Source organism: Xiphophorus maculatus, chromosome 6 (genome assembly GCF_002775205.1).
Source record: "Xiphophorus maculatus strain JP 163 A chromosome 6, X_maculatus-5.0-male, whole genome shotgun sequence".
In the NCBI taxonomy this organism is placed as follows: Eukaryota; Metazoa; Chordata; class Actinopteri; order Cyprinodontiformes; family Poeciliidae; genus Xiphophorus; species Xiphophorus maculatus.
In genome coordinates this window covers 24,916,554-24,930,757 of record NC_036448.1, presented here as the reverse complement: position 1 = coordinate 24,930,757, position 14,204 = coordinate 24,916,554, and the positions used below count along the sequence as shown (strand labels likewise).

Here is a 14,204-nt window from a genome sequence, read left to right as displayed (position 1 = left end):
AAAAATAACAACTGAGAATAGTGATATTTTTAGCAAAGTATTGGTGACAATTAATAAATCAAATATAATAATTAGCTATTATCAAGATTTCATCATTAGGTAATATATCTCTGACATTTTTATTCTTATATAATAACAAAAAGAAGATTGCATATTATAAATTGTTAGATATAAAAATATAGTGTTTTAGAATATTAGAAAAACACAGAATCATAATTTCTGAAGGTATACAGTCCTATTTTAATGCAATCTGAAAAATAGTTGACACATTTTTCTCAACTGGACTTTACTGAACGTGGGAGTGGCTCTGAGTCTGTTGTTAAATGTTGCAGGTGCAGCACCATTATGATGTACGGCCAGGAGGAAGCGCTTGATGAAAACTGGAGAGATGCCTTTCAGAATGCCTACCTGGAGCTGGGCGGACTGGGAGAGCGAGTGCTCGGTGTGTGTTGCGGCATTAGGAGATGTGTGTCTGGTAATAGGTGGAGAGGAGCAGCAGTTGGACACAGCACTTACTTTTTATTATCTTCTTGGTAAACAGGGCAGTTTGCAGAAAATGTCCCCATAAAAGTGCAGACTGCTATCCTTGCAACAAAGAAAATGGCACTGCAGTCTGGCACAGAAAGGCAACAGGAAACAGGACAAAAATGACCTGCGTTTATAAAACTTCCTTCCAGATCCGTTTGTGAAATGTTTTTCGCAGATTTACTATGAAGTGTTGGAAGACCTGAGCTAGAAATTGGGTTATGTAAGTCAACCTGGGTCAAATTCAAGTCTAAAATATAACATAATGTTGTAAAATTATATTTTCTCTTGTAAAATGTCAGACACCTTTTTGGGTAAAAAGTCATTACCTTAACTGTCTCCAACATATTCTCTACTCTGACTCAGTAAATGTCAGCATCTTGACAGTAGAAGAAAAACCTTGGCGTATTTTTTAAAAAGTGCCATAGGTAATAATTATGTGCTATCATCATTTTGTAAGAGTATATGTCACTGCAGCTGAATGTGGAACATTGCCTCTTTTAGAGCAAGACTCTGGAAATCGTAAATTATTGTGTCTTGGTAATGCCTGGGGTGATGATGATCATGGGTTGTGTGTTTCAAGACAAAAACAACATGTTTTCTACATGTTTGGGCTGGATCTGGCTTCACATCAAAACCAATTCGTTTTGTCTTGATGTTTTGGAGAAATGAGATGGATAATTGGAAAAGATTGCTTTTTTTAATCATAGTCATTTCTAATACAAATGGGCAACTTTGCAACTTTCACTTCCACAGCAAAAAATTACAAATTTTTGTTTGCTTCTTAAAGAAATTTCCATAAATTATGTTAAAAATTAGGATTATATTTTACCAATAAGACCTGCTTTTCAAAAGTAGAGATCATTGTAGATTGGAGAGGGGCGTCTCCTCATAATGGTTGGCTTGGTTTCCACCTGTGGGTCAGATGATGAAACATGATTGGTTAAAGTCTGAGGAAATTGGCCTTTAGAATAAGCAAAGAACAGACTGGAACTTATGATGCTTTCAACTAGCCATACTTTCACATTTATTTAAGAAGGTTTTGCCATATGACTCTAATCTATACAATGACAGGAGCAATTGTAAAGGTGCCAAAAAAAGATTTTTCTGTCTTTTTCACTTCCAATTTAATTTTGGAAATGTGGGATTGGTTCTTCAGATAGATATCTTTTTTATTGATCATAAAACCAATATTAATATTGGTAATTTTGGTAGCGTTTCTGGAAAAAATAAGAGTGAAGGTAGCCATAAAAATCTTCTCTTTTACAGGAAGACTTTTCTTTTTCTTAAAGAGCTGCAGTAAATTCAGTCCATGATGTGCAATCAGCTCCTTGATCCCCCTTCTCCTGCAGGATTCTGCCACTTGAATCTGTCTCCATCCCAGTTTCCTCAAGGATTCACCTTCGACTGCGACAACGCAAACTTCCCCACAGAGCAGCTCTGTTTTCTGGGTCTCATCTCCATGATTGATCCGCCGCGCGCCGCTGTGCCCGACGCTGTGGGTAAATGCCGCTCCGCTGGCATCAAGGTAATTGGTTGCACAGTTTTCAGCTGTCATTGTTGTTCCTGAGAAGCCCTTTCCTGTGGCTTTAGATATCAAGCCTTTTAGAAGGGAATATTGCACATCAAATGTCTTTTCATATCACAGCGTGTACTTCAAATGACAAGAGATCGCCTCCAGGGCCACGATCGATGATGACCTGTGGACAAACAAAGTACATTGTATAAAAAAAGCTCATGCCATAACAGTGGCATTAAAATGCTTTTGCCCGTTTTTCCTTCTTTAGAGAACAAACCGGCAATGAGTGAGATAAGGTTTAGAAAAGACTAAATAACCAAATATGTATTTTTTCATGTACAAATTAAAAGCATGAAAGGTAATAAAGAAAAGGAATCAGTTTATTACGAAAGTAGTTTGTAAAAATCTCCATCTGGTAAAGTGCAGATTAATGACATTTTTAATCAGCGACAAATACACACAGAGGAAATGCTTTGTCAGAAAAATAATAAGGTCGGCCAAAGGAAGGTTAACAAACTGCCAGCAGAGATAGAAATTGGATAACGAGCAGAAAAAGCTGTTCTAATTCAAGGCAACAACTACAGATGCGGAAAAGGGATTTCACACATTTCATTTTAGGTGCTTATCGTGCTTCCTCTCGATAATGAATTTTTGAAAGACACACAATAATTGTCTTAAAAAAATACTAACTGGAGGCAAAAGAATGTGAAGGTGAAAATAGCTGGAGTTCATTCAGTAAAAGAGTTTTAACCTTTATTGCAAAATGTCTGCTTTGTTCTGGCTGAGGCTTTTTAAAAATATGTTTAGTCCTGTGTTTGTTCTTGGTTCTTATATATGTTTACATGCCATAAATATGCAGATGTGATTCATTTACTTTCCAGATATTATGAGCAAAATTAAAGTAATTCTTAAGTAAGTTTGGTATGTAGAAAACTGTTTTTGTTATGCAGGAATAATTGCAACTCAACATTTGGGGTAAAAGTTCATTAGTTTTGCAACATTTCCTTTTCACTGCAGGTTCTTCAACAACATTTCCATCACACTGGAGTCCAAACAATAATTAGACCAATTAAAATGTTACTTTTGTTCTTCTGGAGTCACGTTCCTCTTAGAGTGTGAGAATAGCCTCAGAGCTGAAATCACACTGAGTAAACCCAAAATAATGACTGAGTATTTCTGAAGCTACCATCTTGACCTCTACAGAGTTCGATGACCAAAAGCCCCATTTGTTTTGCTTGATGGATTTGTTTCACAGTAAACTAAAGTTTGCATTATATTATTCACTATTTTTAATAGCATCATTGTTTTTTTGTGTAAGCACATTTGTGTAAAATGTTTTTCATGTTATGATGCAGCTCAACCATGCTGCTGTGACACATGACACCCATATGATGATCCAGTGCAGTAAGATTCCTGATTTATGGGGGGCTTTCTGTCCTTAAACAGGTCATCATGGTAACCGGGGACCACCCTATCACAGCCAAGGCCATTGCCAAAGGGGTGGGCATCATCTCTGAGGGCAACGAGACGGTTGAGGACATCGCTGAGAGACTGAACATCCCTCTGAGCCAGGTTAACCCCAGGTGTGTCTGTGTGTCAGAGCAGGTTGTGGTTGTGTGCTCAAGCGTCGAGGGGCAACCCACTGTGAGATTGTTTGAGCAGTTCAGGATGTGAGCAGTGGACTGTCCCCGGGATGTGTGTCCAGGACGGAGTGTGTGCTCAAAGAAACGGCTGGCAAATATTATCATTCAAGAGTCAGATGGAAAGTTTCTCAGAGGTTCCATGTCCAAGTCCAGCTTACCAGTCCAGCTGGTAAGCTGGACTTGGAAATGGGAAACTACAGAAAAAAATATTTTTTTGTTTATTTAAGTGGGAGAAAAAAACTAATTAGGAGGACAAAAGTGAAACTTGTCAATCTCAGGCTGTATAGACATGCATTTGATGTGGAAACAATGTTAAAATGACAATAAAAGTTGATTAAAAGACTCCTGCAGAGAGGTCTATATGGTCTGTCAAGAAAATAATTATAACATTGAGCTCCTTGTCTTATTCCTTTGGTTTTTGTGCAAAGAAGGGATTAAACTAAATAATTATGAAATGTTAATGAAAATGGGGGTGTTTTGTTCTATAGGAATCTTTTTGATTTATGTGGGAGAGAAACTTCTACATGTTTTTGTCAGGTCTGGGATATAAACTGAACACACACACACACATCTACTCTTAGACATTACAGAAAATATTTCAAATAATGAAACTGATGATCAAATCTGTAATTAAGTTTTTACCTTATTATAAATGTTTACTGTATGTAGAGTGGTGTATAGTGTTAAGCATGTTAATTGTAATTCTTTTTGATCCCTTCATCAGCCAGGAAACGAACACTAAGTTCTTGCTGTGATGCAGGCATTCTGCTTTTGAAATGACTAAATGCTTTAAGGAGAAGTATTATGTGTTTTCCACCCACATAGTAAAATTTTACAGCCCAGTCAAATATTGTTACTACAGTTGTTACAAAAATGTTTTAGAAATGGAACATGGCTAAAGAGAAACTTGACTTTGTAATTTAATGCCTTGAAATTCGGCTTCTGTCTCTTTAAGAATTCCCTGCTTTTCCAACAATCTGCCTTCATATCAACATTCCTCTATTTAGTGTTTACAACGTCAGAGCGTTGGACTGAGAAATAGTTCATGTAACATGCTTCACATACACACAGTTCTACCAGGTGTTTGCTAATTGCTGCTGCTAGTCTGGAGGAGCTGAGTGGGAGAATCAGTGCTAGATTCTCCGAAGTGTTTTACACACCCAAATGGTTGCCATGGGAGATTAAAGGATTTCTCAAGCATCTATGAAAGAATCAAGACAACACTCCAGATATGTTTTTGATGACTGAATAACATTATAACATGATGTAAAACCAAAAACAGTCTATTTTACTTAAAACCACCCTTTAAATTCTACCTATTCAGAGAAAATCCTGCAGACATTGTGTGTTAGTTGACACATTCAATAGCCAGGCAAGAAAATGTCAGATTACCCCCTTCCTAGCTTGGTATCGTGACTCCATGGTGTTTTTATTCATGTGTATGCTATTCACAGGGATGCCAAGGCTTGTGTGGTGCACGGCTCAGACTTAAAGGACATGAGCTCAGAGTATCTGGACGACCTGCTAAGGAACCACACTGAGATTGTTTTCGCCCGCACCTCTCCTCAGCAGAAGCTCATCATCGTGGAGGGCTGCCAGAGACAGGTCAGTGGGTCAGAAGTGTGTGTGAACGTGTGGTCGGCTCTTTTTTAGGAAGCATTCATCGGGAATTTAGTAAGCTGGTTCATGTGGCTGAATGCAAGCATGTGTGTCTTGTGATAAACCCAGAACGGGTGCATGAATGTTCCTGTTGACGTTTAAGTGTGGCGCTGTGCTTGAATAAAGGTGTGTGTAAGTGAGAGTATTTGTGTGTCCCTGCCATTTACTGCTTTCTATGTGTGTTCATTTGAGTGTTCTTGAGCTTTTTGTTTGTGCAGGTGGTTCAATGGATGAATGCGCGGTTTTGTGCGTGCCTGTGCATGTATGTGAGAGTTCCTGCAACAAGGGCTTGTTTGTGAGCATATGGCTTAAAAACAAGTGTGTCTCTGTAACGTTTATTATTGCCAGTATCTTAAACTCCCAGTCAAAACTCTGCTTTTATGCTCAAAAAGAATATTAGATCTTTGTATTGCACTCATGTATTGAGGTCATGCAACAATTCACCCCGACTCACTCATTCTGGCGCCATGTGACTGAATGACTGCTACTCTATTTAAATTTTTTTTATTAATCTCCCCAGAGCTGCTGTGAAAAGACATTATTAAGACAGAGGGGGAAGGGCAGTGCAGATGGTGATGGGAGGGGGGAAAAACTTAAATCACAGTACTTATCTTTCTCCTCTTGACAGTTTTTGTTTTTTCTTATGGGCACAGGGGGCCATCGTGGCTGTGACGGGGGATGGAGTGAACGACTCACCGGCTTTGAAGAAGGCAGACATCGGCGTTGCCATGGGGATTGCCGGTTCTGATGTGTCCAAGCAGGCAGCTGACATGATCCTGCTGGATGACAACTTTGCCTCCATCGTTACCGGAGTGGAGGAGGGTGAGTGCGAGGTGGAGAGACCATGAAAGAATACAAAAACAAAACAAACAAAAAAAAAAACAAAGATGGCGGACAAAAGAAAAGTCAGGCAGAAAACAACTTCAAAGAAAGAGCCATGCGACATGAGATCATTTTTTGCCAACTATAAAAGGTTTTATGGATGGAAATTGTCCTGATTTCTAAGATGATTTCCAATAGAATTTGCAGTATATATTCAATGTTTAAACTCTTGGCCTTGCGAGTCAGTGTCCTCCAACTTTTAAATGTGTTTGTACTTTAACACACTTAACTTAGAAATTAGGTCATCAGCAGGACTCTGCAGAATTTGATGGCCTGCTGAACAAGTAATATAAACCCTTTGAATCAAGTTTGCTGGACCAAAAACATCAAAAATTGGAGGATTAGAGTCTGACTATGCTGAACAATAAACTTTACATATTGAGGCTGCACACACAGTGAATGGTACAGCTATCCATATCTTTAATATTCATATTTCATTGGTTCATGTTACTACTACAAACTTAAATGTATTTTGTTGGCAGTTTATGTGACAGACCAGGAAAATATTGTGGAGACTTATAATTTAGAAGAGAAACATATGTTTGTACAAAATAAGAAAAGAAGAAAGAGTTTATATTTAGCTCCCTTTAATCTAATGCCCTGAAAAATCATCCAATGAAACCAATTAAATTAAATTCAGCGCAGTGTGTGTATACAGCACCAATTCACAACAAATGTTGTCTTGAGTCTTCTTGGAAAAAAAAAAATTAAATTCAGTCACACATACATTTAAATTGATCCTACATATCCAGAAATACATTAAACTCAGTTAATTATTAAAATTAGTTTCTATCTAAGTTTCTATCAAAGCAGATTGCATCAAGTCATTGATTTGCATCATTTACTCCTGCTGGACGAGAACAGTAGAAAATCACTTGCGTTATCTTGTTGACTCTGCCGGTGTCCCTCAAATCAAGCATGCATGTAGCAACAGTGGAGAGAAAAACTTCCCTTTAACAGGAAGAAACCTCCAGCAGAACCTAACTTACTTTAAATGGCTATCTGCCACAACAAGAGACTTAATTTTGCACCGAAGTTTAAATTCACTTATTGTTCTGAAAGAGCATCCGAGGTTTATTAGAGAATATTAGGGAACAAACAACCCCATAAAGATGAAGCAACACACCTCGAAGATCAAGGAAAAGCTTGCTGAGAAGTTTAACACAAAATTAGACCCAATTATGAATCATACTTGTAGGTTTTTGAATTTTGCCCGATTCTTTTTTTAATATCACCATGGGAAACAGTGCATTTGAGGTTTTGCCTCGAAATACATCCACAGGTGTGCCTGTATTAACCTAAATGTTGTAAACTAAGAAGCTTGAAAAGCCAAGACATCATTTAGGCATTCCCAAATTTCTCAAAGTAGTCTTATTGTATCAAAACTTAAGAATTTAATATACTTGTTTTTATTTTTTAAATTTTTATTCTACCTTTATAAAAACTCATTCAGATACAAAACCACTTTTTCAAAGGAATCCAGCAACAAATACGACACGAAAAATGAACCTCCACTCAAAAAATATGGCAAAGATACAACTGTTTGTTTTAATTTTTCAGTCAAATGTTGAGCTTTTTAAATAACTATTATGTTTTAGTCGTTGCTTTACATTTTTAAATCTTACTTATTTTTGTGAAAACATAAAACATCCTCCAAGATGGGTTGTAAATAAAGAAACCTTTTTAGTATAGAATAAGAAAGAACTCTTTATAGTTCTCTGTAATTTGAACAGTATTCAGAGGATGTAATGTGACATGGCATTGCACTCTGGGATTTCACTTGAGAGTTACACTGACAGGCATGAGATGGGACTTGAGACTTGCCTTGGGTGACAGCCGTTTAATTGAACTTGGGTTGCCTGATATGGTCTAGGAAAATCTGTTTCTAATGAGGTTATGCTGATAAAACAGTAAAAGGGAATTGTTAAGTATGTAGAATTTTTATCCTTAATAAGGGGAGGAAAACTAGGGAAAGATGGCTGAGAACATACACTACATTTCGTTGTTAAAAAGACACATCTTATAATGTAGAAAGATAAATCATTTCAAAAACTTATTATAGCCTCAATGTGAAATCTTTGCTAGTCCTAATCCGTAGTCCAGATATGGAAAATACAGCAGATTGTTCTCACAGAAATTCCTGCAACTCCTGTTTCAATTTGCCAGGTTTTTGATGCATCTTTTACATCAGTTTTTGAGATGACAGTCTTAAAAGAAGGAAGATGCCATTTCATTCTATTTCTAATCAACGTTGGATGTCTTTATTATGTCCCTTAATGTCTCATCTGCACTCCTTTTATGATTAATACATTTCCACTGTGAGATTCTTTCAATCATTTGGGTAGGGTTATAATTTGCTAACTGGTAACAAATATGCAGGTGCAAGAAGAATCTGAGCATAAAGGGTGAATTTGTTTCAGCTGCATCAGACTCACTATCTTTGATGGAAGATGTCAAGTTGAGAAAAGCATACAGTGTGCCACCAGATTGTTCCTCTTTTTCATTTATATGAAAACAGATTTGTTTATTTTTCTATTGAATTGTGCAGGACATGTGAAGGTAGAAAAGCTTTATAATAGTTTTGTCACAAAAAACTGGTATTTTAACATGGATGTGTAAAGTTTGGAGAACCAATGTTTATGTTTTTTTCTTTCATGAATTCCCATAAGAATTTTCATTATTAATATTAACACAATAAAACATTGTTTTTTTAAAAAAACAAACTAATTTCTGGATGAAAAAAAACCCTTTCTCCCTCTGTTTGCGCACAGGTCGTCTCATCTTTGATAACTTGAAGAAGTCCATTGCTTACACATTAACCAGCAACATCCCAGAGATCTCGCCCTTCCTCCTCTTCATCATCGCCAGTGTTCCTCTTCCTCTGGGAACTGTCACCATCCTCTGCATCGACCTGGGCACTGACATGGTGAGCAGTGCAACAAAGGAAAAAAAATTCTTGTGCAGTGATGCCAGTAATATTTTTTTTTTCCCTCTGGTGTTTAAATCTGAAAGTTTGACACGTTTAATTTTTTCTCTAGTTATGCCTTTGCAGTGTTTTTAAATCTTTTTTTTTATTATTCACTGTGACTTTATTGTAATTTTATTGCTCGAATCCATAATTACAACCAGTATAATGTTTCATATTTATCTCTTTTTACTAAATTATCCTGCAATTTTTGGTTAATTTTAGTAGTTCTCCTCATTGAAAGGGTGCTAATTGTAAGCATGTTGCATAGCTACGGGCAAGGTAAAGGTGACATTAAGAGAAATTGCGTTACTAGTGTCAAATATGAGAGCCTGGAGGTAAAAAAAGAGCAACTGTTTGGTTTAATTTGCTCTTTCTATCAGTGGAGGAAATTTGCTTTTGGCTTTTTGCCGACGTCCATTTGTTGGAGCAGAACAAAGGCGACACTCACATGCAGATTTACATTTCACATGCCTCCCATTTCCAGATGCCAGTCTCTGCTTTGTATTTCCAGTTGCAACAAAAAGAGTTGCTGGCATGCTGCTTGCCTGAGGGGCGTAATCCATCATTACAGAAAGAAAGGAATCACAGAATGAAAAATTCAGAGGGACTTTTGTGCTCATTACTTTAATTTTTGCATTTTGTCAATCATCAAAACACCAGTAGGCAGTAGAAAATGGTACATCCTACAAGCCTGGAGTTAAAAGTCAGTAGGTAGATGTTTTATAATTTCGTACTGGAAACTGAAGACAAGCTTTCATGTCTTGGGAAATTATCCATATTTTTTAAAACTTTTTCATATTTTGTCACATTTCTAAAAAGTGTCTCCCTCCATCGTCATCTATACCTGCTTGCCATGTGTTTTCATTATTGTTTAGATTTGATATAATAGATAAACACAATGTGGAGCATAATCCTGAAGTAGGAGAAGAATACATGATTTTACAAAATTTTGTTTGCAAATAAAGAAAAGGTGTAGTTAGTTGAGTCACGTGTTGCTGTAGTTACAGCTGCAGTTTTTTTTTTTTTGATTATAACTCCAGCATTGCATTGACCTAAACCATTTTGTTAGTTTATTTGTTTCACAATCTAGCAAGGGTTATCCCTGACTTGTTTGGAAGCTCTTTGTTCATTAATGTCCTCGTTTTAATAGAAAATCTGAATTAATTCAGTTCATAATTACTGCATTTATCCAAAAGGGAAATTAAATCGAATTACATGCAAGTGATCTCCATTTTCCTACCAGATGTTTTCTGGAAGTAATCGGCTCACTGGATTTTATTAAGGAGTAACAGAATAAAGGGGATGAGTAATTGGCCAATTTATTTTTGATTTTTACTTGTAAAAGATAAAAGCTGTGTTCTGTGTAATTCACAATTGTGTGCTACTTTGTGCACATAAAACCCTAATGAGACATATATTGAAATTTCCCATTATGATGTGACAAAATGAGAAAAGGTCCAAGAGATATGAATTGTTTTGCAAAGTTTGCTGTCTTCCGATTGCTCTGATTTTCCTTTAGGCGTGGGATAATGGATACTGGATACTGTTTATACTGTATGATCAGTATCATTACATTTAAAAAAAAACATTTACATTGACATCTCTAAGTAATGGGAATGAACATCTGGATATTTTGAACCAACATGAAAAAAGAACATCTTCACGCAGAAGAGTTGAAAAAGTGTTCATGCTGAAGTCCACAGTTAAATTTACTGATTTCCCATGTCTGCCAGTAATAGTGTTAACAGCTTGTTTACTGCTTAGAGCAACTCATGGCTACAGGCTCAAGGACTCTGCAGAGATTTTGCAGCGGCGACCAGCACATGGAGTCTGCTCTGATTATTTTTAGCAAGCAAGGGAAACAGCGGCTTAATCAGCATGTTTATCGTCATGCTTAGGGATGCCGTATGAGACATTTGAAGACATTTGAACATCATTTCATGTGCACTTTCAAAAGAAGATAGAAAAATATTTGTCAGACATTTTCTTCCAGCTTCCTCCACTGCTGCAGGTCAGAGGAGAGCAACACCAAAACAAACTGGATTTGCAGACAACACAGGACGTGTGCTCAGTTTCAAGCAGTGCCAAGTCCCCACCTCAAATCCCATCTAAATCCTGGAGATTTCCTTCCCTAAGTCAAACATATTGCTCTGTTGCTCACCTAGTAAACCCAGCCAATATGAGATCTTTATTACAGGAACCTTTTAACCCTTTTGTTTTATGAATGTCCCGAAATTCATCTCATCCACATATCCCTCTGTAATTGTCGTTGCTTTCTCTTTCCTCTACTTTTGCCCTTTCTCTTCCTCTCCCACTGCACAGTGATTGCATGATTATATCAGCAATAAGTCTGGTCCAACCTGCCTTTTTAAGGATGCAGCAAAAACAAATCCCTGCATGTTTATTGTTCTGATGTAAAGTAAGCTCTTTTCTCCCTTGTTCCTGCAGGTTCCTGCTATCTCCTTAGCTTATGAGTCGGCTGAAAGTGACATTATGAAGCGCCAACCAAGAAATCCGAAAACAGACAAGCTGGTCAATGAACGCCTCATCAGCATGGCGTACGGACAGATAGGTCTGTTCTCCCAAATCTATAAGCCTTCTCACCAGCAGATCTTAGACCTAAATCACTGTGACAGGCCTCTTGTATTGACTTTATAGAGATAATAAACATTTCTGTCATAAAAACTTAAATACTGACATTTATCATAAATTCTGGCACCTGTAAATGTTTAGGTAGGCGCAGTTACAGAAATAGAACTAGAGGTGAGCAGACGTTTCCTTGGTTTTCTTGTAATTCTTGTGACATTTACAGCAAATTGAGAGAGGCAAGTGCAGCTATTAGCACAACTTAATCTTGGTCATGTTTTACTGGTTGGCGCCTCTCTTGAACACGTGCTTCTTATCTCTGGTTTTATTTGGTTTGGGAATTGTGAAGGATCAAAGGCTGGCCCAATTTCATACGCTGTTAAATAGGGCAAAAATATGACAGGGCTTCACTTAAAACTGAATGAGCTCAGAACAGCCGACAACGAGCATCAATTCTGGGCATTAATTCCCGTAAAATGAAGGTGGAAAGGTTTGCAAGACACGGCAGATCACATTTATTAAAGACCTATGTAACTGGAGGACAGGCGAATTTAAATGTTTAACTGAAGAGGCGACCCGAAAGGTGACATTTAACAAGTACATAAGCAGAATTAACAAAATGAACATTATCAAAATCTACCAAATCAAATCCAATTTATTTATGTAGCACATTTATAGCTGCAATATGCAACTTTTATAACACATTTGTTGTCACTATGTAGTGATAGTATGATGTGAGACAGATAGTCTGTGATAAAAATCAAGCTCTTCTGCCTTCTCCCAGTGCTCCCAGTACTTACTAGAAACAACCAATCAAATCCAGGAGTCGGGTCTTTTGAAAAGACACATTTCATGGGTCTGAAAATGAAGAAAAGAAGAGATGTTTGTGGTTCAAATAGTCTAGTTGTGTCTTAGAAATGAGTCTCTTTATTGATGTACTTCTACTGAATACTGTATTTGGGATCGATATTTGGAGTTTATGATATTTGTTAACATTTTGACTGACTACGCTGCTATGTAACATAACGTTACCATCTTTTTTAATTGTTTCTTTTAATTGCTAAGGGATTACCTGACTATCTACGTTTTAATGCTCTGTGGCAGGGGTCTCCAACCTGCAAGTTGCTTTTTGGATACTTCACAATGGCTCTTTGTAACTTTGACTAAGATGACTAAAAAAAATCAACAAACTCAAATATATTTACAATATCAACAACATAAAGGTTTTGAATTTGCCAAAACATGTAACTTTTATTAACTTTCAAACTATGTGCTTCTATTGATTTTATTTTATTTTTTACAAAATTTCTACAAATATCAACATCCTTTGGAAGACAACGAATCTGTCTTATGTTCGCAAACGTCTTATGTTGGTATTTTTAATAGAACTAAAATGTTGACTTTTCAAATATGAAACCAAGTTTTTAAAGTTGATATCCATCAAAAATGAGAAGTTGTCATTTTTAAAAGGTCATGTAAACAAGGTCTTTTAGCTGCAGTGAGAGTGAAAAGTGTCTCTTTGAACTGTTAAGGTCGCAGACATCTGCTCTATGAGCTTCTGTAACTTGTGACATGATTACCAGCCAAATGTCTTCAGTGTCCATTCACTTTTCAAGCATCCAGCATACCAACATGAGTGAAGTCTCTAGAAAACATAGTACCAGAGTAAGGAAGTAATGTTATTATTGGGTTATTGCTGCAATATTTAAGTGTGCAACTTACATGTGTGTATGCCTGTGCAGTACACATGTGGCAGAATTTTGCATCTGAAATCTGTGTCAGCTTGACTTAACAGGTGATTAAATGTGTAGGCAGAATTGTTTAACACCTTGTATGGAGACAGTTCAGAATGTCTTACAATTATTGACTATCTATCTATTGATTATTTACTGTCTCCAGCAGGGATCAATGACCTTTTTGCTGAATGGCCACAGTTCTAACAACTGTGCCATTATTAGCAGTGTTGCACCATTAATCTAGCAAAGTTTGGAAAATGATATATTTTCTCTTTTTAAAACAAATCTGTCACTGACACAGCAAGGCAGCCAGTTGCTGAAGCTGTCAAGATGCAGCTCACAAAAAAAAAAAGGAAATATTAAAAGCAACTGCATCTTGCTTTTCAGAAACAACCCTTATGTAGGGAGTTATTTACCCACATATCGAACACAGATTAATAACCATCATCTCAGCTCTCTGTCAGACAGCCAGTCAGTTAGGTTCATAGGAGTCTCTGAAATAAGATGTCAAGGCATGAAAATATAACAGCCTATCTCCTAATATTGCCGTCGTCAGCTGTCTGGATCAGCATTACTCCCCCCAAAAAGCAACATTTAGAAGGCTGAAGACAGAGACGTTCACAACCATTACAGCCTGAAAATATAAACTGTTTAGAGATCTGAGTCTTTTTGTATGGGCTTGTTTG

At 36.9% G+C, this 14,204-nt stretch overlaps 1 protein-coding gene across 1 annotated transcript in view; it reads left to right on the top strand.

The window, feature by feature from the left end:
* LOC102222505 (sodium/potassium-transporting ATPase subunit alpha-2) overlaps positions 1 to 14,204 on the top strand; it is a 59,570-nt gene that overhangs the window by 35,158 nt on the left and 10,208 nt on the right. The window contains exons 13-19 of the mRNA XM_005796607.2: positions 333 to 442; positions 1,878 to 2,053; positions 3,491 to 3,627; positions 5,142 to 5,292; positions 6,000 to 6,168; positions 9,000 to 9,154; positions 11,645 to 11,768. Coding sequence (XP_005796664.1) covers positions 333 to 442; positions 1,878 to 2,053; positions 3,491 to 3,627; positions 5,142 to 5,292; positions 6,000 to 6,168; positions 9,000 to 9,154; positions 11,645 to 11,768 — 1,022 coding nt within the window. The remainder of the gene's footprint in view (positions 1 to 332; positions 443 to 1,877; positions 2,054 to 3,490; positions 3,628 to 5,141; positions 5,293 to 5,999; positions 6,169 to 8,999; positions 9,155 to 11,644; positions 11,769 to 14,204) is intronic.